The 25,053-nt window shown below is 31.6% G+C and overlaps 2 protein-coding genes and 1 long non-coding RNA gene across 6 annotated transcripts; all 3 read left to right on the top strand.

Annotated features, from left to right (window-relative positions):
- Positions 1-5,185: 5,185 nt before the first annotated feature.
- SCE1 (sumo conjugation enzyme 1) lies at positions 5,186-9,993 on the top strand. The gene is made up of 5 exons (XM_039045149.2): positions 5,186-5,793; positions 5,884-5,967; positions 8,172-8,324; positions 8,409-8,522; positions 9,576-9,993. The coding sequence occupies exons 1-5, from the start codon at positions 5,725-5,727 to the stop codon at positions 9,636-9,638; spliced, it is 483 nt and encodes a 160-aa protein (XP_038901077.1). The 5' UTR covers positions 5,186-5,724; the 3' UTR covers positions 9,639-9,993.
- Positions 9,994-11,748: 1,755 nt separating this feature from the next.
- On the top strand, positions 11,749-12,300 carry LOC150033327 (uncharacterized). Its single transcript, XR_016523811.1, has 2 exons — positions 11,749-11,820; positions 12,095-12,300. It is a non-coding gene; the product is annotated as an uncharacterized LOC150033327 (long non-coding RNA).
- Positions 12,301-15,363: 3,063 nt separating this feature from the next.
- LOC120088089 (ABC transporter B family member 14-like) lies at positions 15,364-24,416 on the top strand. 4 transcript variants are annotated; one of them, XM_039045146.2, is made up of 10 exons: positions 15,364-15,713; positions 17,710-17,764; positions 17,850-18,025; positions 18,120-18,320; positions 19,347-19,606; positions 20,282-20,601; positions 20,683-20,906; positions 21,291-21,634; positions 21,720-22,150; positions 22,846-24,416. In XM_039045146.2, exons 1-10 carry the CDS (start codon positions 15,477-15,479, stop codon positions 24,309-24,311), a joined length of 3,714 nt encoding a protein of 1,237 aa, XP_038901074.2. In that variant the 5' UTR covers positions 15,364-15,476; the 3' UTR covers positions 24,312-24,416. The 4 variants fall into 4 exon arrangements, with proteins under 4 accessions (XP_038901074.2, XP_038901072.2, XP_090161901.1 ...); XM_039045144.2 differs by lacking the exon at positions 15,364-15,713 and having other exon boundaries at positions 17,595-17,764; positions 19,369-19,606; XM_090305775.1 differs by lacking the exons at positions 15,364-15,713; positions 20,683-20,906 and having other exon boundaries at positions 17,595-17,764.
- Positions 24,417-25,053: the final 637 nt, after the last annotated feature.

The following is a 25,053-nucleotide window of genomic DNA, read 5'->3' on the forward strand; positions in this document are numbered from 1 at the left end:
GCTGATTGATCGAGATCTTGAAGAGTTCTACAAATGTATGATTCAAAACCCTCTTATTTAGATGAGCATGCTTTAGTTTTCGCCAAAATTAATGAATTTGAATGCTTATTGATCCTTGTTACTTCTGCTGCATGTTATTACACTCTTACACTAAGACAACTTAAGAAATTGAGGAAATGAAAAGAATTCCATATGCATTGGGAGTCTGATGTACGCTATGTTGTGTACACGTCCTGTCATATGCTTTGTAGTTAAAATCGTCAGCAGGTTCCAATCTAACCCAAGACACATTCGTTGGACAGCTGTAAAAAACATCATCAAGTATCTCAAGTGAACGAGGGACTATATGCTTATGTATAGACCTAAGGATTTGATCCGTACAGGATACACTGATTTTGATTTTCAGACTGGCGTAGATTCTAGGAAATCTACTTCAGGATCAATTTTCACTCTTAACGGAGGAGCTACAGTATGGAAAAACATTAAATAAAGTTGTATAGCTAACTCCACGATGGAAGCAGAATACATAGCTGCATGCGAAGCAACTAAAGAAGCAACTTGGCTGCACAAGTTCCTGACAGATTTGAAAGTGATTCTAAATATGTACCTGCCCATTACTCTGTATTGTGACAACAGTGGTACAGTTGTTAATTCCAAGGAACCAAGGAGTCACAAACATGGAAAACACATCAAAAGAAAGTACTATCTCATCAGAGAGATCATAAACCGAACAGACGTGATAGTCATGCAAATAGCCTCAGAAGACAACCTTGCTGATCCTTTTATGAAGGCCCTCTCGGCTAAAGTGTTCGAGGGCCACCTGGTTGGACTAGAACTATGAGCATCATAATTTAGGGTAAGTGGGAGAATGTCAAAGGGTATTTTAGATGCCCTAGTTTATTGTATTTTCTCTCTTTATTTCTCAACATTGTAAACATTATATATTAATATTGTTTATCACTAGAGTATTAGTCAAAGTGGGAGATTGTTGGGAATGTCCTAAACTCGCAACTCGTATATGTTGTTTACATATTTTATTTATCAATAAAAATATTGTTGAGTACTTTATTCAATAAATTATTATTGATATTGCATTTTTGTATGAAAATCCAATAAACAAATCCATGGCTATAACATGAATACTTTAACTTTATGTGGCAATATAAAAAAAGATCAAATTTTAGTATGTAGTCAAAAATGGTTTATAAGTATATGGATGAGACTGGGTACCTCATCCTAGTGACACTATTGGATGTGGCCCATTTTGTATACTGATACAAATGATGTGACTCAAAAATCATTCATGTAGAGACATGTGATGAGGGCATTCTGTGCAATGAGTTTACATAAGACCGGACTTCGAAATAGTCACTTTTCTTTATAACAATTATTTACTGTTAAAACTGACTATTTCAATCTCAAGACCTAGGGTACCTCAATCTTAATGCTGAGCTAACTATGAACTTCTATTTATTCGAGTTTATCTTTTGATCTGCATAGATAAGAGTAGTTCTTCAACAGTACTCAATAAGCCTCCCATTTTAGGGATAAGACTAGATAGATAGTTAGGGATATAGCTTTTCAATATGGAATTCACTTCTACTCGACTTAGGGTTAGCAGATAGGTTGTTCTCTTAAGCGTTGATGCCTAGTCTTGAACAATTGGATCCCGCCCTCTCATGAAAGAGAGGGTTATGGTTTATAAGTTGGACTATAAATCAATTGTTCAATGGAGGATTAGTGGGAGCTTAAGAAGCAAGATGTATTTACAGGGGTAAAATGGTAATCTTTGACCCAGCTGTAAATACGAACGACCTTGAAGGATTGACTTACCAATTATGGTTAAAATGGACATAAATATATCTACAGTGAGGAGAGTGCAACTATCGAGCTATAGTGGAATATCTTAGTAGTTATTAATTCGATTTAAAGAGTTTAACCAATTAATTACAAATCGTTGGACTCATGTTCTGTAGGTCCATAAGATCTCTCTAATAGCTCGTAGTTTGGATTAGTAAATTGAGTAATCTTGATGAGATTTGAAATTAGGGTCTAGAAATTTGAAATGTTCAAATTCAATTAGGATTTCTATTAATTGTATTCGATACAATTGAAATGTTTAATTTTATCGAAATTAAATGAAATTGGAGAATCGATTAATGTTTAAATTATGATTTAAATATTGATTACATGAAATTAAATTTATTGTAGTAAAATTAGTGTTTTATTAATTTAATATTAGATATTAAATTAACAAGATTAATTAAAAGGTATAATTAATTAGTTTTATCTAAAATTAATTAATTGAATTAATTTTTATAAAACTAATAAACAAATAAATCAGTTTATTTATTAAATTTATTTTAGAAATCAATTTTGAAAATACAATTTGAAAAACAAAAGGGAAATTTCCAAAAGTTGGAAATCTCAACTAAAGGTGCAAGCACCTTATTCATCCAATTCCACTCAATCTCTATTAAATTCATGAAGAAGGAGTTGACCTTCATGCAAGCTTTGAGATTGCACGATGAAAGCTTTATAAATTGGAGTGTTAGACTGAATGACTAGCGATGCATTCAGAATTTCTACAAAAATTCTACCGAATTTGAAACCCTCAGCAGACCCTCTTCAATTCTATCAAAACCAACTCAATTTAGTGTTTCCACCCCAATCCTTGCAAGAGAATAGTAGAGAAGATCTTTGTGGTAGTCTACTTGAAGATTGAAGCATCTTTTCGAGGAGCTCAACTATTTTTGAAGAAGATTCATCAAATATATTGTATTCAACAAACCCTCTTATGAAATAGTTTTTCTAAAGCATGTTTTAAACTCAAATTAAGTGCAATTAAAGTGTTTATTGATTCTGATTTTCTCTGTTGCATGTTAATTTACTCCATCATAAGTATTCATGTAATAGTCATTAATCTTAGTTTATTGGATTTAATCTTTACAATTGCAATTTACGTATTCAATAACAGTTTTATTGAATAAACCTCAATAATATCTTTATTGTAAATAGAATATGTTTAATATTACAAATTGCGAGTTTTAGGATATACAACCCAACAAACTTATTATTAACTTTAAAATATATACATTTTTTTTACTTATGATATAATTAGATATACATATATTTATTTTAATTTTATTTAATTTCACTAGTTTTTTGATAATTTATTCTTCAACAAATCCTACAAATAGTTTTTTGAAGACTTTGGAAAGAAATTTTATATTATATAACTTGAAATTGAGTTGTTAAAGTTTGATTAAATGTATGAAAATAATTAAATTCAATTTTTACACATTAACATTTTACGTCCTTTTAGAACATAAATTTAAATAAATGATCAAAGTAACTCCAACCATCCCAACCCAACCCAAATGTTTCGTGGTTGGATTGGGTTAGGTTAATTTTTTAATGAGGGTTATTTGGATTGCAGAATTCGAATAAGTGGGTTAGATCTAAAAAGTTTTCAACCCAACTCAACCAACCTACGAACACCTTTATATGAATGATATAATTTTTGTTTTTTAATGATATAATTTTTTTTAATGATAAATTTTAGATCTTAAATTAAATATTTGAATAAAAATATTAGAAATAACCAAATTGTAAACCAATAAAATTTACGTGAATTATAATATATTACAATCAAAGTATAAAATTTAAAACCATTTAAATTTATGTGAATTATAAGTTATTTAATATGAATTTTTTTTAATGATTTAAATGCAAAATTACATCATATAACTTTAACCATCCATTAAAATGAGCACAAGAAAAACTCAAATGTTTCGTCATCAACCAAAATGGGCAAAATAAATAAAATGTTGCCCATTTTATGATAAGATAGATTTTCCAAAATGGTACTAGATATATAAAAATTAATTTTAATTCTTTTAAAAGAACAAAGTTGTAATGCAATTTGTTAAGGATAATGACATCATGGTTCTGTGATATATTAATTTCAAAACTTGAATTGTCTGACCAATGAAATTTTTATAATAATAATTTATGTTTTTATCTAGCTTCCAAATTTGATTTTTTCAGGAATGAAATTTGAAATTTTAGTATACAGAACTACATCAATAAAAGATATATTTTTTTAGTAAATCATGTTGTAAACTTTTTTTTTTGAGAGGATGTTATAATTTTTCTTTTGTTAAAATTAGAAATTCTATAATAAATATTTATAAAATAAATACATTGTAAATCTCTTAAAAAAATATTTAAATTGTAAAATAATAATCCTACCAAATTTTCCAAGAGCCCAAATTTCTATCATGTTAATTTATTAACATTAGTACTTTGAACATTGTATTTGGTAGATATAACAAAATTAATTGAGATATCATTTTTAAATATTTTGTCAAACATATTTATATTAAGAAAAAAAAAACATAGAATACAACTTTCATTTTCAACAAATCTATTAACTAGACATACATCATGTTTTAATGACAGTTTTATAAGATGCTTAGATATTTGAAGGTTCTATGATATTTTAGGGCACCTTTGTGGACGTCTAAGGAGTTTTGGATGTCCTCTTAAAATATAGATTTTTCGAATTTCTATACCGAAGACATCTATTTTCACCTTTTCATTATATATCATTCCTTTTTGTTATATTTTAATTGTTTTTATCTTTTAGAAAAATATTCAAATCCAAATCCAAATTAACATTTATTTTGCGAAAAAATATACATTATTGGTTTAGAAAAATAACATATAAAATAATAAAAACCATATTAACAAATATATTATATAAAGGTATTCTTGAAACATTAGATAAATTTAAGACATTCTCTAATAGAAATTTTATGAAACAAACACATTTATCTAAATTATCTCATATATCTACTAAAAAGTCAAACGACCCTTGTATAAATTCTAAATATACTATTTTTTATATAAAAAAATCCCAAATAGAAAAAATACCAAACTACTTATAGAAATAGAAAAAAAGATACGAATAGATATTGATAGATTTTTATCTACGTCTATTACATAGTATCATAATAAACCTCTATTAGTTTTAATTGACTTGTATCAATTTTTGAATTTTTTTATTTTATGAAAATAGTTAATTTCTATTTTTGAAAACCCACCGACGGAAATATTGACTCTTAAGACTGTAAGCTACGACCTAATCATATGGACATTTATATATTTAATAATTAATAAAGTGTGTTCATAAAATTGAAAAAAAAAATGTGGACATAAAATGCCTTCAAAAAAATAAAAAGAAAAAGAAGAAAGAAATTGTGAAGCATCTGAATTTCCAAGAAAACAAAGGGCGCCCTCAGATCAAGAGGGCATTACCAAAGTGTTGACGCTATTTCGAGAATTGGCGTGATTCTCAAGCGAAATTTCCGAATTCACTAAAAAGAAAAAAGAAATCACAGATTCTGATTTGACTTTTGGAACCCCATCTCTCCCAATTTAATTTTCCTTCGATATTTATCCAATTCAGAAACATAATCGTGACAATTTTATGCTTCGGAGCCTCCATCTTCCACTCCATTGAATCTCAGCCGTACGTTTGATTCAACTCCGACTCTCTGCGACTGCTCCACTTCTTCTTTTCCTATAAGTGTCCTTTCCTCACTAGGACTTCAGTTCTTTCTCTGCTTCTGTCTGCGGTCTGATCGCTGATTCCGGATTTCCGATTCAGGGGTCGAATTTTCGTTCTGGGTTTTTCTATTTCTTCGTAAATACACAGCCATGTCCGGCGGTATTGCACGCGGTCGTCTTGCGGAGGAGCGGAAGTCGTGGCGGAAGAATCATCCCCATGTGGGTATTTTTTCTTCTTTTGCGGAAAGGACTCTTGATTTTGTTTTTATTTATTTATTTTTTTAATGATTTTGTGTGTGTTTTTTTTAGGGTTTTGTTGCGAAACCGGAGACGATGCCTGATGGGACCGTGAATTTAATGATTTGGCATTGCATTATTCCTGGGAAAGTTGGGGTATGGTTTTTTTTGTCTTCAATTTTGTGGATGTGTTTTGTATTGGGGTTTTGATTTATGGGTTGATTGTTGTTTTGGATGTATTGCAGTGTATGCCTAATTGCGACATGGACTCTCCCATGTTCTGAAATCTTGCATGCCCTAATGCTTGTTTTGCTCTCGGGAACTCTGTGTCGGGTTCTTGATGAAGGATGTTATTTCTTGATTTTGTGGGTTGGTATTCTATTAGTTGTTATAAGCTTCTAGACAACTCTTAGTTCAACTATATCTAGAATTTAGATTTGGGAAAATGAAACCAACTTTGTGACTTTATCTTCTTTGCTTCTTTCCTTCCCGGTCTGTGTACTCGAACTTCAATTCACTTTTCTTTGCTTGTCATGTCAAACTGATCGGGATATCTAGGACTTTTCCTTTTCAACTTGGGATCACGAATTGGCCTATCTTTTGAAGCTCTTAGCCGTGCAATCAACTGGTATTGTGGCTAAAAGACAATTTTCTTTTCCATGACAAACTATCTTGATTTCAGGGCTCTAAGTTCCTTTGGGCCGACTAATTGAAATTTCTGACCACTAAATGAAGCTTTTCCAATCTGGGAATTGAAGAAAGGTTCAAACTAAATTGGGTATTATATCAAATTTTTTTTTTTCTTTCAGTAGTATAAGGTGACCAGTTGACACCTTCACGCAAATTCTTATGGTAACAAAACTGAAAATCTTTTCCCCATATTCCAGCTTCTTCAATATATAAAATAACGATCCTGTTGTTTCTGTACCATGTTAATATTAAAATATGGAATAAATGGAATCTTGAGTAATTGTCTAGGCTGAGTAGAAGTTAATTTGGTGATATAATCCTATCAGATAATGGGAAGTTCATAAATTCCAGATTCCACTACGAGGGGAAGGGGGGGTATTTATTTAATTATTTTTCAGCTGAATAATTTTAAACAAAATTTCTGGCCGTAGCTTGCTTTGCAACAATTATTGAAGATTTTCATTGATAAATTGACTTTGAAGGTTTTATTGTTAATGCTTGTTGGGTTGTAGTATGTGAAAGGCTTCGTTGAAATCCCGTCTATTGTCTATTTGAAAGGCTGCGCTGAAATCTGTTAGGAATCAAGGTAGTATGGGCTACCTTTGTCCCACATTAGTTAGAATGGGATGACCAATTTGGTACTTAAGTGGCTTGACTCTCTCTCCTCAATAAGTGGCTTTTGGGGTGTGGTTCTCCAAGGTACTTAAGTGCCTAATAACGGTATTAGAGCTGATTATTGACATTTTGGAGTGGAACCGATGGAGGGTTCTGACCGGTTGTGGCCAAGTGAAGTACCATTGGAGTAGCCATCGGGATTTTGACTTTCCAAGGATGGGATATTGTTAGGAATCAAGGTAGTATGTGCTACGTTTGTCTCACATTGGTTAGAATGGGATGACCAATGTGTTATTTAAGTGGCTTGGTTCTCCCACCTCAATAGTTGGCTTTTGGGGTGTGGTTCTCCAAGGTGCTTAAGTACCTAACAAAATCACTAAAGTATCGGTTGATTTGAGTGAGTTTTCAGCATATACATGCATAATATTTTAGTAGGAAAGGCTTTAGTAATTCATTTTAATATTTACTGCTGCCCTACTTTGTTGATTTCCATCTAGTTAAATTAGTGTTTGGCCTTTTGTAGCCTTTAGTTTGTTTGTTGTTGCTCTTATTGTTTTAATGGTAAAGGACTATCATCAGAGAGAGAAAAATACAAAAGGGTGATTAGAAGTCAATCCAAAACCATGGGGATTACAAGAAGTTCTCCTGTTAGAGACCATATGACATCCCACACTTCCTTAGTCCTTCTGGATTTGTCATAGAAAATATCTCATTTAACTGATAGAGGACTGTGCCAATTGATATTAAAAATGTCAAATGAAAATCATATCATTTGGTAAAATGGCATTGAACAAATAATTGATTCGTTTGATCTTTTGAATATTGTTATTATTATTAGGTTTACCTCTTCAAAAATCGAAATCAAAGTCATGACGACTACACGTGGCTACATGACTGTTTTTCTTAAACTTTGTGCTGTTCTTTAAGATGTTCTCGTCCATAGTCCTTTTCCCCGTGATTTCTATAGTTCTATGGACTTTGTTCTCCGACTTTTTTAAATAGTGCTCTGAAGTGTTGTATCATTGAAAGTTGACAAAGCCATTAACTTTCTACAGACAGACTGGGAGGGTGGTTTTTTTCCCCTTACACTTAATTTCAGTGAAGACTACCCAAGTAAGCCACCAAAGTGTAGATTCCCTCAGGGTTTCTTCCATCCTAACGTTTACCCATCAGGAACAGTCTGCCTGTCAATTCTCAATGAAGATAGTGTAAGTAATAAATGTAAATTTTTGGCCGTATGTTCATTGAGACATAACCTGACCTATCCTTGAATCTTCTTTGTTCATGTGTAGGGGTGGAGACCAGCCATAACAGTTAAACAAATTCTTGTTGGAATCCAGGATTTGCTGGATCAACCAAACCCTGCTGATCCTGCTCAGACAGAAGGGTATCATCTCTTCATCCAGGTATGTCATAACTTTTCTTGATAGGGCAGTGGAAAGCTCAATCCCCACTGATGATGGGCTAAAGGGTATTCTGTAGTGGTATATACTATACTCTCAGATATAAAACTAGTGATCTCAAAGATCTTGGGAATGGTAATGGCAACATTTGGTTCACAATTTTGTGTGAAGGCATAGTAATCCGAAGTCTATGCATTTAACATGTCAATGTATTGGCCCCTGAGCTGCTGACTAATGTGCGGGGTTTTAAAAGGCATATTTGTTGGTCAAGCTTGGGTAGAGTAGCAAAAAGATAATGCAGAGAAGAGAACAAAAGGAAATATGATTATCTGTTGTGTCTTCACTTTTATTTTAGTCATCACTCTTATTTCGATTTCACTTTATTTGGTGCTTCTCCTGAGTATTATAACCATTGCTGTTCACTATTGCACATAAAATTCCTTTTTGTTTCGTGGAGTTGTTTCTAAAATGGATTTTTCATGATGACCCTATCTACATGGTCCTGTGGGTTTGAACTTTGTGCACATTTTTTTCGAGGGAGAATATTTTGTTGTCTTCTTTGTATTAATTGTTTCTAGATTAGATACAAGAAAAGAGGCATACAATAGTTGTGTATGTGTTTCTAGACTTGCATGTGTTTCTTGAAATAGAATTGTTGAGAATAGTTACTTTTCAAAGGAAAAACAGAAGGGGTCTGGATGGATGGCTTTCCAGTTTCCAACTTTCATATGCCCTCATGTGGATTTCAGTGTCTTGTCCCTAGGAAAGGGGGCATGATACTGGTTCCTATAACCATTTGATTTGGAGGGAGTGCTTGAAGTTGAACCATACTCTGTTTGAAGAGATTTCGAACTGCTAGACTGTGCGGTTGGCAGTCTTTAACTCTGTGGAGGCACTGGGGTGTATAACAACCTTAATTGAACAAGATATGTTGTATAAGTTGTATGTCCTTGGGTTCTGAGGTGCTGAGGTGTATAATAACAAGTTCTGTGAATCTGATGTAATCGGACTTTTCTGATTTTCTATTGTTAAATGGAAGAATTTATCTTTGTGCAGGATGCCGTTGAGTACAAGAAGAGGGTTCGCCAACAAGCCAAACAGTATCCACCTCTGGTGTAAGCTGATTCTGGTTCCCATTATACTTCTTGATACTATGATGATAGATACTATGATGGTATTAGCAGCCAGTTGCCACTGATTGAATCAACATTTAAAACTGACTCGTTTTATAGATCGTTGGTATGTGGTGCACATTTCAATTGTCATGATAATCTCTGAAACTTTAATGTTTCCCAGATATGGACCAACTTATGTCGATATTTATATCGGTAGACATGTCAACAGCCTGATGCTGCATTGTGTTCATATTGTGAACTTGTGGTTTCCTGCTCTAAGAAGTGTATGAAAGAAAGGGTTTTTCTTAACTTATGGATCAACTTCTACTTTCTTTTATAAAGAATGCCATTTTCATGTAGGTCTGTCTTCTCTCAGAAGATTGAATAACCTCATCACTGCTCTTTGATAACAGGGATGCTCATTACTTATTTATATTTTCCTTTTGTCAATGGCTGCAGTGGCAATCGTCCTTTTGAAGTAGTCATTCTATAAAATTTTAATGACTTGGAATCACTTGAATGATGATTTTTTTAATGCTATTTTTATTGTTTTTTAATGTCCAATCATCTGGTTTCGTGAAATTTATGCCATTAACGTATGAAGTGGGTTTTTTTTCTCCTTGAACCATATACTTGTGGTCACTTGCTAGTTGAGCTATAATCACTTTGGTATGCATAAAGTGGTTGAAGAACGATGTAAATGGTATGACAATTTTGTGAGTGGGTGTGATGGGGCAGCACATAGGATTGGGAGTCCTAAGAAGTTATTGGATGAAAGTACACATTAGATCTTGTTATCTCTAATTCCCCTAATGGTTATCCTACTTTTTGTCTTTACATTAGAAATCATTTATCCTTCTTTACATTTGCATATGCCTCACACTCAATCATCAATGTTATCATCCTCTCCAATGACTAGTAACAAGTTTGAGGGAGATCATATTGGTTTGATGTGGGAGTTTTGGAGCTCAGGGGGATTGAAAATTTCTCGCCAAGCTTGTTGGGTCTGTTGCTTCTGCAACTAAATTGAAGATAGTTAAAAGCTGGGATGACTTTGACTCAAAGAGGAGCATCAGAACAGGGCTTCCCATGAGCTTTTATCTAGGAAGTGACCTTCAAGATCTAGTTGGGAGGGTTTTAAGATATTGAAGAAGGGATTGGTAATGGGTAGTGAGAGGAGGGAATAGATAGGAAGGATAAGAAGATTGTTCACATCAGTCCACAATTATTCTCTTTCACATTTTAAAGAGTTAAATGCCCCAAATTATTATCTTAAGATAAATTTTCAATATTTTTTTTGGGGAAAAGAAAGATAGCTCGTCTTTTTAACATTGCAGTCTCTACATAAAAAGGAATGTAAATACTTCGTGTTTATATAGAAAAGCACAAACAGTATGTTGGAAGTTCATAATCATCAATATTTTTTAACAAAGTATTTGTATGGATTAAGGGTGTGTTTGGTTTAACTTTTTTTTGTTTAATTTTAAAAATTAGTCATTTTGAAAATAATTGAAGTGTTTGGTAACTATTTAAAATACTTTCAAAGTTTATTTTAAACTCTTTATTAAAAGAGTGTAAATAAAAATGACTTTTTTCTTTTAACTTATTTGACCTTCAAGTAAAAGTATTTATGTTTAATCATCAATGTTCAAGAAAGGTTTTGAGATTATGAAGTTTTTGAGATTATGAGTGTATTAATGCAAAATTTGATATACAAGAAGATAGGAATCTTGGCTACAGCTCGAAAAACTTTGAGCTTCAATTTTATAATTCTATTTTTTGGAAGTGTCTATTTTCGTTTCCGAAATTAAATTTAGTTTTGATTTTAAATTAACTTAGTTCAAATAGTTTTATTTATTTATTTTAGATTAGGATACTTTATCACTAAATTTCAGATTTTAGTTGAATTTATGTTTTAGATTTCGGTTGGTTGTGTGTTGTTATATTCTTTATTTTGTTTTTTAAAAAAGAAAAACTGTAACTTGTGAATTGTATAGATGGTTTCATTCCAGATTTTGTTCGATTCTTGTTTTTTGGGATTAGATTTTGTTCAAAAAAAAAAAAAAAAAACTTTGTGCAGTGCACCCATCTGCTATACAGTCCAAACTGTACAACTGAATAAATCATACGTGACCTTTTTTTTTTTTTTTGTGTGTGTAGGGAAAGAATGGGAGCATAAAGATTAGGTACAACTCGTCCTTAGATTTGATATTAAGTACACGTAGAGATTTGCGGGGTATATCTATCCATTAAGTACTTTTAGATAAAATCAGATTTCATTTACAAAGAAAAGTCCTATTAGCTATTTCTTAAAAATACTATTTTATTTTAGCTATTTATCAAGTTGTCTTTAAAATAAGTCACTCTTACCTTTTGACGTTTAGAATGCATAATTGAAATTCGCTCTAAAAATTCAAAGTTTTAAGTATAACTCCTTGTCTGATGTCAATTCTGATGTAGCGTCTATCATGACGACTAAAGTAAGCACTATGGAAGAAAGGACAAAGATACCAAGAGTATGCTAACATCTTGTTGAAGGCAACTGAAGAAAGAGATTCACAAATTGCATACCTAAAGAACAAAATTAAGAACCAACATACTGCCAAATCAAGTTAAACTTTCTGTTATCAAATATGAGAACAAAGAGAAGAATGTTATGCATTTTTTTCATCTTTTAAAATTTTCATTGAGAAAAAATTGAAAAATAGGGTAAGAAAAATTTGTTGCGTAGGAAGATCGACCACAACACTTTGATTAGATTGCTTCTCCATCCATCTAACAACTTCTAGACATAAAAATGAACTCCATAAGAGCATAATATGACAATTTTTTTTTTAAAGTTCTCTTTTGTATTCTATACCATACACAAAAAGACTTGATAATTTGTACATGTCAACCAAATACTAGCTCCTGAAGTTTCAACAGTTTGATGGGAAGGATGACCTAAAGCAATATTTTGGTCATTTCCATTGAGCGAAAATACTGGTATACACAGAGAAATCTTTTAGTCAAACATATCTAAAGTTGAGTACGAGTCAATAGACAGTTAGGAATAGTTAAAAAAATGAACTTCTAAATGGTTTCTACAACACAAGACAAATCTTCAATATGTTTGCGCTCACAAACACTAAAGAACAAAAAGGTGAAAAGGAATTTCTTTCAAATTTATTTTAGATTCTATCTCTTGAAAATTTCTATTTGTAGCTTCAAATTGGTTGTGGATTGTACAACTAAGGTCAAAGGTCATTATTTTTGGGTAGGAACATCCTTGTAACTACTTTTTTTTTGGCTTTGATTAAGGTCTTCAAACTAAGTTATAACCCAGAAGCCCTGTTTTTATTGTTATAGGAACCTATGGAATAGTTTGAGAGCGATTTAGGACTTTAGAACATTGGTAAGTTATTTCTTACTTATTTTAAGAGTTATCAATTATGCAAGTTCTTAGGATAGGGCAAATGTATGGTCAATTTTAATTTGTTTTGTCTAATTTAATTAAGCATCTTAGTGTATGTTTTTAATTATTTTAATATTAGATAAATATGTCGTTTAGGTTAAAATCTCATAATAAGTTAAACATGTCATGCATCTTTATTATTTTGAACATATAAAGATAATACGATCATTGTCTTTCCTAATAATATTAGATCATCCCATATTTAGAGATAATTTAATTCAAATTTTAAATGGTGTAAAAATTGAATTGAATCTCTTTTTAGTATTTCAATGAAATATTGGGGATAATCTTTTAATTTTTGTTAAATGGGTTTAGAATTTTAGAAACTTAAGACTATCCATTAAGTGAATTAATGTTAAATAAGATTAAAAACAATGTTAATAATTCACCTAGGTTCATTAGATTAATAAGGGATTATTATTTAAAGATTCATAAATTAAAATGAAATTTGAGTATGAGACTTTGTTTATAAAATGGTTTTATCTAGATTGAAGTGCTAATCTATTGAAAGAAAACGATCTATTTGAAAATTTAAGAGTTGAATTAGTCCTATATTAGTAATATTTAATCTTGCATTAAAGAGTATAGTTTTTAGAAAATAAATTTAATACAAAGTCTGATAACTTAGGTTCAATATAATAATTAATTGTTAATTTAAATGAAAAAATTGTAAATAAAATTTTAAGAAAATTCTGTCTATTGAGTGTTCTTTCTAGATTGTAGGTAAAGAATATCTCTATCGGATTATGGGAATTCAAGAATCGAATTAGTGAAAATTATTAAGCATACTTAAGATGTGATTAGTCTTATATATAAATAGTTTAAAACTTGGTAATTCATGATATAAATCAATCTAATTAACGTAAAAATTATAAGAAGGAAAATTTAAACTATATGGAACTAAATTTCATATACTAAAATTTATGAACTATAAAGTTATAAAAATATCAAGGTACATAGTCATATTGTTACATCCTAAAATTCATAATTCAAATCATATTGGTTGAAACGAAAGTTGGAAAACCAAATGTATTTTTTAATCTAATAAAAATAGTCTAAAATATTTACCAAATTAAGCCTTTTTTAAGTACACTTCTCGGAATTAAATTAATTTGAGAGAAAGAGCAAAAATAAAGAGACAAAAGGCAGTGCTAAAAAACAAAACACAAGAAATAAAGAAAAGTAAATTGCTTATCTCATCAATTATTTATTTAACTTATTTCTCACTTGTTTTCAAGTTCTTAGTACCCATATTCTTGACTCAGTTGTGTAGTTACTGTTGTTGGTTAATGAATTTCTTTTTCAAATAATTTTTTTTAAAAAAAAATCAGTACCTTTATAATTAAAATAATTGTGGAAGTTTTAACGATTATATTTGATTTTTTATTTTTATTTTTTAAAATTAAGCCACTTTCATCCACATTTTTTTACCATCATTTATAACTTTCTTGAGTACAAAAACAAAAGGGGTCTTTTTAAATATAAAAAAATATTTAAAAATATTTACACTTTATAGCAAAAAGTTTCAACAGAACAAGTAATTTTGGAACATTTTGCTATAAAGTGTAAATATTATTAAGATTTTTCTATTTATAAGAATTTTACAAAACAAAAACAAATTTTTTGAAAGCTATTTTTTTTAATTCTCAAAATTTGGCTTAGGTTTTTAAATTATTGGTGAAAAGTAGATAACAAAAGAAGAAATTTGTAAGTGAAAGTAGTGTTATTTTCAAAACATCTAATTTTAGTTTACATATCTTTGAAAGTGATTCTCAAATGATTTAAATTATCACTTTTGTTATTTTCAAAGTCACTCATAAAATATTTTTAACTACTCAAAATTAATTTTAATACTATGAAAATGCGTTGCTGTAAAATTTAAACATTGAATTGATTTTGAGTGATTAAAAGTGTGTTTTCGAAGTAGTTAACATCACAAAGTGATTTTTAACCATTTCAAAATCACTTTCAAACATGCTCTCAATCAATACAACCAATAACAAACCACGGCTAATTTTAAGATTTAATCAATTTGAAGAATGGAATGAGTCTCAAGGTGATATTTTAAACTATTTTCAATCAAACCCTTAATGATTCATCTACATTTTTCTTTTTCAAATTTAAAAAAAACTACAAAGCCAGCAACACCTTACAATAAGTATCCATCATCACAAAACAACATTCATATAAAATCAAGAAGAAAGGCCACTTGATCAGCACACTTTTCACATCTTAATTTTATATTTCATTTGTAAATTTCAGCTTATCCCCATGAAGATTCTTGTGGTTCACTTCAATTATTCTATGGAGCTGTATATAAAGTAATGATCCTAAGGAACACTTCAATTTGCATGTAAATTAGAGACTTAATTGCAAATTAAAGAAGATATGAGTTATGAAGAGAAAAAGCAAGAAGAAAATGGGTCAAGTGATGATGCTTTGCCATTCCACAAGCTTCTTAGCTATGGTGATGCTTTGGATTGGGTTTTAATGGCTTTGGGAACTTTTGGTTCTCTTGTTCATGGCATGGCTCAGCCAATTGGTTATCTCTTGCTTGGTAAAGCACTCAATGCATTTGGGAACAATATTAATGACCTTGATGCTATGGTTCATGCCCTCTATGAGGTATTTATGAATTGTGTATTTGTAATTTGTAATTTTATTTTTTTGGCAAATTATCACAACCATGCCTAATATATGATGGTAGTTGCAATTATATTCTCTGACTTTTGATGGTAAAAACCGAGCTCTCAAACTTCTACATATGTTAAAATATGACTCTCAAACTTACATGATTATTGCAAAAATTGTAACAATTGTATAAGTTCAAGAGTTCAATTTTAAAATTCTATAAGTTGAGATCAAATTTTACCATTAAAAATTTGAGGATATAATTGTAACCACCCCCATACTTCAAGAGTAGTTCTTGCATGGTATGCCTGTGTGTAGGATAACGGAGTGAATGTTGAATTGTGTCTCGAAAAGACGTTTTTTGTCATTTATTATGAAAATCATTATACTTCAATATCTATTCTTCTTAGAGGATTTATGTCCAAATTTTTGCCATATTGTTTAATGAAATCGTCTCTTTAAGAGATGATTCATGATATTTGACAAAGTAATTGCCTTTTCAAATGATTTTGTGACATAATTAAAACTACAATAATATTTTAAAAATAAATTTCAAAGTTGATATTTTTTTTTAGAAAAAACAATACTAAGAAAAATTTGTTCTTGCATTTACCTATCTTTTATCTATAAGCATGTATTTTTAATGTGTTGATGAAAAGCACTTTTAGCATTTGGCTACATGTCAACATTAGGATTTGAAAGTTTAATAGCTACTTGAATGCATTGGAACAATGTTAACATGACTCACAAATAAAATATTATTTGAGAAAACTAAATTAATGACCTAAAGAAAAATACTGGATATATTATAGGTTACATCCACATTTTTGTAGTTGAAGCCGCCTTTTTAAATGTCCAAGGTGCCTTAAGGCGTAATGGCCCTCTAGAGCTTAGACACAAGGTACATAAAAAAGCGCAGACTTTTTTTTTCTTTTTTTTTTTTGGCGAGGTGCACTATATATAAAAATATTACATTAAAAAAAGAGTATAATTGAAGTGGAAATGTGGAAAAAATGGACCCCAAACACAAGAAATTTTGCATTTAGGTTAGGTAAACTTGATCCTTTTAGTTAATAAAGAAGGAAAACCCTTAATTATTACTATTTTTTAAAAATAATTGAAAAGCCCAAGGCACAGGACTTTGATCCTTGGGGCTTCACAAAAGGCGCGCACCTAAGGTGTGTCTTATTTTGTGAGCTCACTTTTCCAAGGCAAGGCGCCAAACCTGTGCCTTGGGTTTAGGCGCACGCTTGAGACGACTTTTTAAAACACTGAGCTGAGGGAGTTGTTCAACCATTGTTTAACATGAGACAAACTCTTCTTTCTCATTTGAGCAATATTTGGAAAGGTAAGTGTTCTAGGAAACATATTTAAAAATGATTTTGAAATTATTAAAATCACTTATGTCCTAAATTAATCACTCACAAATAATAGCACTCTTTTTAGTTATTTATTTTAATGGTTCATCCCTGTGTATCTTGACTAGAATCTATACCCAGATCAAAATAGAAATTTAGCTTCTTTTAATGGTACATTCAAACCATTAATTGTTTTGGACTTTTTCAGTAGAATCTCGATTAAGACGAAGATCGAGACTACTATTATTATGTTAGTCTTCCCCAAATCTTACATAGTTTTCCCCAAATATTAGGTATGTAATAATTTTCGAATTCTCTGTTCCTAATTCAAATCCCAAATCAATCTCTGTTTTGCTCTTCATCATGAACTCTTTCCGATTTCTTAATAGATATTGAAATAGGATTTGGAAGAAAGATTACGTAAGATTTAGAGAAGAATACATATGGAATAATAGTTAATCTTACCGCCTTAGCCGGTTGGTTTCATATATATATATAACTCTCAAAAGTGTCGACCACCGCCATTCAAACCAACACATGTCGTTGGTCAGAGTTAATTTGAGCCCAAAATCGATGTCAACCGATGGATGATTACCTCTATTCTAAGTGAGGATTGTTTTGTATTGATGCAGGTGGTTCCATTTGTATGGTACATGTCCATCGCCACTTTGCCAGCAGGAATACTTGGTAAAAGCCCATCTTCCTTTAACATTTGAATAAATATTACTTCACATATGAAACTACATGTCCTTAATTACATTTTTCTATGTAGAAATTGGGTGTTGGATGTATGCAAGTGAGAGACAGACAGCTCGTCTAAGACTTGCATTTCTACAATCAGTGCTGACCCAAGAAATTGGGGCTTTTGATACACATCTTACCACTGCCAAAATAATCACTGGAATTAGTGGCCACATGAGCATTATACAGGATGCCATTGGAGAGAAGGTAACCCATTTGCTAAATCTGATTAAAGTCATCGCAGTTCATAAACATAAACTTTTAGATTTAGTAGTGATTTTCTTTGATTGGTTGGATGCAGTTGGGACATTTTATATCGAGTGTGACAACTTTCATTTGCGGAGTTGTGGTCGCCATTATAAGTTGTTGGGAAGTGTCATTGCTTACTTTGTTGGTTGCACCATTGGTTCTAGCAATTGGGGCTACTTATACGAAGAAGATGACTGTCATCTCTTCTCTCAAAATGGGTTGCCAATCCCAAGCTACATCATTGGTTGAACAGGTAAAAATGCCAACTGAACAAATATAGATATAAAAAAAAACATTATAATTATGTGTCTATTTCGTTCTTGAACTTTAAAAAAGTTTCACTTGTCTTTGAGTTTTGAATGGTAATACATAATCTACATCGTTAACACTCTTAGGTTAATGGTAACATTATTACATTTTATTATACAAATGGATTTGATACGACATGATATATAATGACATTAGAAAATAGAAGATCAAAGGTTATTCATGCTAGAACAATTTGCCTTTTTCAAGCAATACATCAACTTGACCATGTCACTCAAATTTATCATGCTATCTTTTCCTTATGCCTTGTCATGCATACCAAATTAAGTCCATATTTCATTGTGCCACTTATGGATCTCTAAACGAAAGATAAACTTAGAGAACTCTTTTCAATAAATAAACGTAGGGAAGTCGTTGCTCAACTTTAGGTTCTCATTCTTTGTCACATACCTAATACTCATTGATTTACTCGTAAAATTAAGCATCTTCACATCGAAAGATGAAGTGCTCGTCCAATGAGCATGTAACACCATCATGTAATTCACGATGTTAATGACAACATCATTTTTACTTGTTTTGAACTACTTTTAAGAGCGAAAACTTTCCTCACAAACCAGCACACAGGTCATTTCAGCATGCTTTGTCCTCATTCCTATGTTTCTATAAGAAAATTTCTAGGAACTCACCTAACTCCAAGGCAAGCACAATTAAGTTTGGAGTTTTCATGATCGAACCACCGAGAAGGAAGGTGGACCTTGTTGGTGTAGATAATAGCTATCAATTCTTTAAAGCTTTTCTTAAACATACTTTTATATCCTCAAGATCCTTCTCAGTCGGATGTGATCTTAGTTCATTCATGGAACTTGGACATTACATAAAGACATAATTATAGTTAGAAACTATATGTAGACACAACCAACACTTATCGAAAACAAACTAAAGAGAATGTAAACTAAGTTAATTTGTTTTTTAATATATAGAATGATCATGTTAACCGATATGAATTGAGCAGTCAATATCTCAAATAAGAACAGTGTATGCATTTGTGGGAGAGGGAGGCTGCATGAAGGCATTTGAAGAGCAGTGTGAGAAACAGGCTGTGATATGCAAACAAGAGGCATTGATGAAGGGAGTGGGCATAGGAATGTTTCAAACTGCAACCTTCTGTTGTTGGAGTCTCATTGTATGGATTGGAGCTGTTGTTGTAACTGCAGGAAGGGCCAGTGGAGGGGACATTTTAGCTGCTGTTGTGAGCGTTCTCTTTGGAACAATGTGGGTATTCAACTCTGACAACCATTTCATTTTAGTTTTTTAGTTTTTTTTAAAATTATGTGTGTTTTCTGACCATTTCTATACCATGGTTTTCTTATTTTTGTAAGTAGCACTTGAATTCTTAGCTAAACTTAAAAAACAAAAACAAGTATTTAAAAACTACTTTTTATAGTTTTCATTTCACACTTGCTTCAAAAAACAAAGAAACCAAGAAGTGGAATTAGTAGTTAATTTTCAAAATAAAAAACCAAAAACTAGGGTCCCATTTGGTAACTATTTGGTTTAGAAATTTATGCTTATAAATATTACTTTCACCTAAAAGTTTCTTTATTTTGTTATTCATTTCACACTGTTTAAAAAACTAAGTCAAGTTTTGAAAAGTAAAAGAAAAAGGTAGTTTTTAAAAACTTGTTTTTGTTGTAGAATTTGATTAAGAATTCAAGTATTTTTTTTTTTATAGACATGTTAGAACCACAATATATAATTTAGGATAAAACAAATATAAATTTCAAAAACAGAAAACTAAAAACAAAATTGTTACCGAAAGTGACCTAAATGATTGTCAAAGGTTCTAAAATGTTCGAGAAACAATATCAACTTACCAAAACTAAAGATGACCTGAAGAATCACACATCAAATGAAAAATCTTAAAAACTTTTTTTTGGTGGATTGCAGCACATTGACTTATGCTGCACCAGATATGCAAGCATTCAACCAAGCAAAGGCTGCAGGGAATGAAGTTTTTCAAGTTATTCAAAGGATCCCAACTACAATTGACAGTTCAGAAGAGAAGAAGAGTACATTAAAGCATATTGAAGGGCACATTGACATACGAGAAGTCGACTTTGCTTACCCATCTCGTCCTCAGAAACTTGTGTTTCAAGGCTTCTCTTTGTCCATTCCAGCAGGCCAAACCGTCGCCTTAGTCGGTAGCAGCGGGTGCGGAAAGAGTACAGTCGTCTCCCTTGTCACTAGGTTCTATGACCCTCTTCAAGGTATGCCTCCACCACCCCCTTTTTTGTCTCTTCACTCTTAATTTGATTTTCATGTCAATCTTAAAACCACTTTTTCTTCAGGATATATTTTCATAGATCATCAGAACATCAAGGATCTGAATCTGAAATTCCTTAGGAGTAACATTGGAATAGTTTCCCAAGAACCTGTACTTTTTGCTGGAACTATCAAGGATAATATCAAAATGGGAAAAATAGATGCAGATGATAAAGAGATAGAAAATGCTGCAGTAATGGCCAATGCACACTCTTTTATATCTAACCTTCCAAACCAGTACCTTACAGAGGTAAAACTATGAAAGTCAAAACAATTTTCCTTACATATCAATGCTACTTTTCCAGCCAAATAATAGAGTTGCACCTCATTTTAATAATTCAAAGTGATTGAAGATTCTATCAACATAATCTGAAACATTTTTTAGCTTTAGTTTGGAAAAAAATTATAGCACTTTTTATAGGTGAAAACAGGTTCAAAGGGCGCTTGGGGTAAAGAGTGAAGTTGTTTAGTCGTTGATCCACAGTTTAGGAGTTAATAAGTCATGAAAGCTACGGAGTTCTTAGTCAAACAAGGAGTGGAATTAACAAGTCTGTGCCTTTAAAATATAAATATTTTTTTTTCCTAAGATCTGGTTCGAAAAAATGAATAATAAGTATGTGGGCCAAAATTTCAGGTTGGACAAGGGGGAACTCAACTGTCAGGAGGTCAAAAGCAAAGAATAGCAATAGCAAGAGCAATTCTCAAGAATCCAAGAATTCTCTTACTAGATGAGGCCACAAGTGCATTAGATTCAGAGGCTGAGAGGTTGGTTCAGGATGCTCTTGAAAAGGCTATAATTGGAAGGACAACCATTTTGATTGCCCACAGCATATCAACTATTGTTGGTGCTGATATGATTGCAATCATAGAAGATGGAAGAGTTTCAAAGACAGGAACACACCAAAGCTTGCTAGAAACATGTTCATTCTATAGCAACTTATTCAACATCCATAATATCAAACCAGTTCAAGACTCAAGGTTTGTTCTTCATACTAAAACAAACCAAACTTTGCTTCAAAAGAAAACATAACTAACTGATATTATTTGTTTATAAATGGACCAGCCATTCAAATTCTTTGTCAGAACCAGAGAGTACCCATCAAGAAGCTCTATCTTGTGATCTTGATCAAGACAAAAAACACAAGCTCAAAAATTCCAAAATAGATTCTCTGAGCCAAGAAGAAGAGAAAGAGAAATCAAAAGAAATATTCTTTAGAATATGGTTTGGCTTGAGTAAAATAGAGATTATGAAGACTTGTTTTGGATCTTTAGCTGCAGCTTTGTCTGGCATCTCAAAGCCTATCTTTGGATTCTTTATCATAACAATTGGAGTAGCCTACTATCACAAAAATGCAAAGCAAAAAGTTGGATTATACTCCCTCATCTTCTCTCTATTGGGATTATTATCACTTTTTACTCACACCTTGCAACACTATTTCTTTGGAGTAGTGGGAGAGAAAGCAATGAGAAACCTCAGAGAAGCTCTATATTCAGGTACAAACTTAACAACACTTGTATTTTGGTTATATAGAAAGTTTAAGATGATATTATAAAGTCATCAATAGCTTCTAACATTAACTAACTAAGGCTCCATTAGATAATCATTTGGTTTTTAAAAATTAGGTTTGTTTCACACCATTTTTTAATCATTGTTTTCATATTTTATATCTAAACATATGAATTCTTAGTGAAGCTCTAAAAAGAAAAGTAAGTTTTTAATAACTACATTTTTCGTTTTCAAATTTTGGCTTGGATTTTGAAAACACTCCTAAAATGTAGACAACATAACATCGATATCAATAGATGTGAGTGATGTTTATAGGCTTAATTTTCAAAAATAAAAAACAAAAAATAAAGGTCTTATTTGATAACCATTTGATTTTTGAAAATTAAGCTTATGTACTATTTCTTCTTATTGATTTTTTTTTTTTTTTTTATCTACTATTTAGATGTGTTTCCAAAAACAAGCCAAAAATTGAAAACTACAAAAAATAGTTTTTAGAAACTTGTTTTTATTTTAGAATTTAACTAAGAATTCAAGTGTTTAATTAGAACATATGGACACCATGGTAAAGAAGTTAAAAAAAAAACAAGCATAATTTTCAAAAATCAAATAGTTATCAAACAAGGCCAAAATGATGGCCAGACAGGAACTAGACTAATCCAATTCTACTGATGAACTATTTCAGCTGTACTACGCAATGAAGTAGCTTGGTTTGAAAAACCTGATAACAATGTTGGGTCACTGACATCAAAGATAATGAACACCACCTCCATCATAAAAACCATAATAGCTGATAGAATGTCCGTCATTGTACAATGCATCTCCTCCATTCTAATTGCCACCACTGTCAGTTTTATCATCAACTGGAGGATGGCTCTAGTTGCTTGGGCTGTCATGCCTTTCCATTTCATTGGTGGCCTAATACAAGCCAAGTATGCCAAAGGATTTTCAGGAGATTCTGCTTCTGCTCATCATGATCTAGTTTCATTAGCCTCAGAATCAGCAACCAACATAAGAACTATTGTTTCTTTCTGCCATGAAGAACAAATAATGAAACAAGCAAGAATGTCATTAGAAGAACCAATGAGAAAAAGCAAGAGAGAAAGTATTAAGTACGGAATCATTTACGGCGTCTCCCTTTGCTTATGGAACATTTCTAATGCCATTGCTTTGTGGTACACAACAATTCTGGTTCACAAAAGACAAGCATCTTTTGAAGATGGTATAAGATCATACCAAATTTTCTCCCTCACAGTACCCTCAATCACTGAATTGTGGACATTAATTCCAACCGTCATCAAAGCCATTGGCATATTAACTCCAGCATTCCACACACTTGATAGAAGAACACTCATTGAACCTGAATTACCAAAAGGTGAAACAACAGACAAAATTGAAGGGAGAATTGATTTTCAAAGTGTGAACTTCAATTATCCTTCAAGGCCAGAAGTCATCGTTCTTAAAAACTTCAGCTTACAAATCAAAGCAGGATCAAGTGTTGCTCTTATTGGACCAAGTGGGGCAGGAAAGTCCTCTGTTTTGGCACTTTTGCTCAGATTCTATGACACTGAAAAAGGCAATATCCTTATTGATGGAAAAGATATAAAAGAATACAATCTGAGAATCTTGAGAAAACAAATAGGATTTGTGCAACAAGAGCCTGTTCTTTTTAGCTCCTCTATCAGATATAATATTTTCTATGGGAGTGAGCAAGTGTCTGAAGCTGAAGTCTTAAAGGTGTCAAGAGAAGCTAACATACATGGATTTGTAAGTAGTTTACCTGATGGATATGATACAATTGTTGGGGAAAAAGGTTGCCAACTATCAGGAGGACAAAAACAAAGGATAGCCATTGCTAGAACTCTTTTGAAGAAGCCAGCAATTTTGCTCCTAGATGAACCAACTAGTGCATTAGATATTGAATCTGAAAGAACTTTAGTTAGTGCTTTGGAGTCAATAAACGGAAACAATGGCTTCAGAACTACCCAGATTACAGTTGCTCATCGGCTCTCTACTGTGACAAACTCAGATGTTATTGTAGTCATGGATAGAGGTGAGATTGTGGAGATTGGTTCACATACCACTTTATTGACAGCTCCTGATGGAGTGTACTCAAAACTTTTTAGGATACAGAGCCTTGTAAATGATTAATATCTGAAATCATTATACAAAAACGACTATATAATATACATTTTGAAAGTACAATGATCTAGAACTAAAACTGAGAGTACATGAATGAAAATGACTGTTTTGAAAGTAGTATTTAAACCTATATGATATATATTGATTTGCAAGATTTGAATGCTTAGGAGTAATTGGTATGCAAAGTTTATTGTGTTTTGATTAGGTCATTGTAAAACTCCTTTGAGTTTAGGATTACAATGCAGCTTGTTGTGTAATATAAGAATAAAAAGATCTACATGGTTTCTAGGAAAGTTGTGTGATCCTTCTAGAGTGGTGAACTGCACTTGAAGAAACTACTCAATTACTAGTCTCGAAATCAATACTTGAGGGAACTATTCATCTACTTTTTTTGTATGAGAAGAAGTGAATTTCATCTTGTTGGAAATAAGGGTTTTTTTTTTATAGTTTATAGCCCCAAAGGTATTTTAGTATTTTACTTTACTCTAGGTTTATTTCCTTTTTTATTTTAGGATTTGCTAGAGCCTATAAATATGACTTTTATTGTAACTTTCATGGTGTATTAAAATAATTATAAAAAAAAACTCTCTATCGTGGTTTTTTCTCCCTGTTCTAGGGTCTTTTACGTAAACCTAGTGTTCTCTATTTTCTATCTTTTAACATGGTATCAGAGCGTGGTGACGAAACCCTAGCCGCCATCGGCGAAAACCAACCGGTGCAAGATAATCTTGTTCTGCACCAGCCCCACTTC

This window comes from Benincasa hispida, chromosome 10, assembly GCF_027475165.1.
Source record: "Benincasa hispida cultivar pf3 chromosome 10, pf3_genome.v1.1, whole genome shotgun sequence".
NCBI lineage: Eukaryota > Viridiplantae > Streptophyta > Magnoliopsida > Cucurbitales > Cucurbitaceae > Benincasa > Benincasa hispida.

Coding starts and splice junctions, on each gene's coding strand:
- SCE1 (XM_039045149.2), top strand. CDS start 5,725: ATGTCCGGCGGTATTGCACGCGGTCGTCTTGCGGAGGAGCGGAAGTCG. Junction 5,794..5,883: donor GGCGGAAGAATCATCCCCAT/GTGGGTATTTTT, acceptor TGTTTTTTTTAG/GGTTTTGTTGCGAAACCGGA. Junction 5,968..8,171: donor TTATTCCTGGGAAAGTTGGG/GTATGGTTTTTT, acceptor AACTTTCTACAG/ACAGACTGGGAGGGTGGTTT.
- LOC120088089 (XM_039045146.2), top strand. CDS start 15,477: ATGAGTTATGAAGAGAAAAAGCAAGAAGAAAATGGGTCAAGTGATGAT. Junction 19,607..20,281: donor AGCGTTCTCTTTGGAACAAT/GTGGGTATTCAA, acceptor GGTGGATTGCAG/CACATTGACTTATGCTGCAC. Junction 21,635..21,719: donor AAACCAGTTCAAGACTCAAG/GTTTGTTCTTCA, acceptor TAAATGGACCAG/CCATTCAAATTCTTTGTCAG.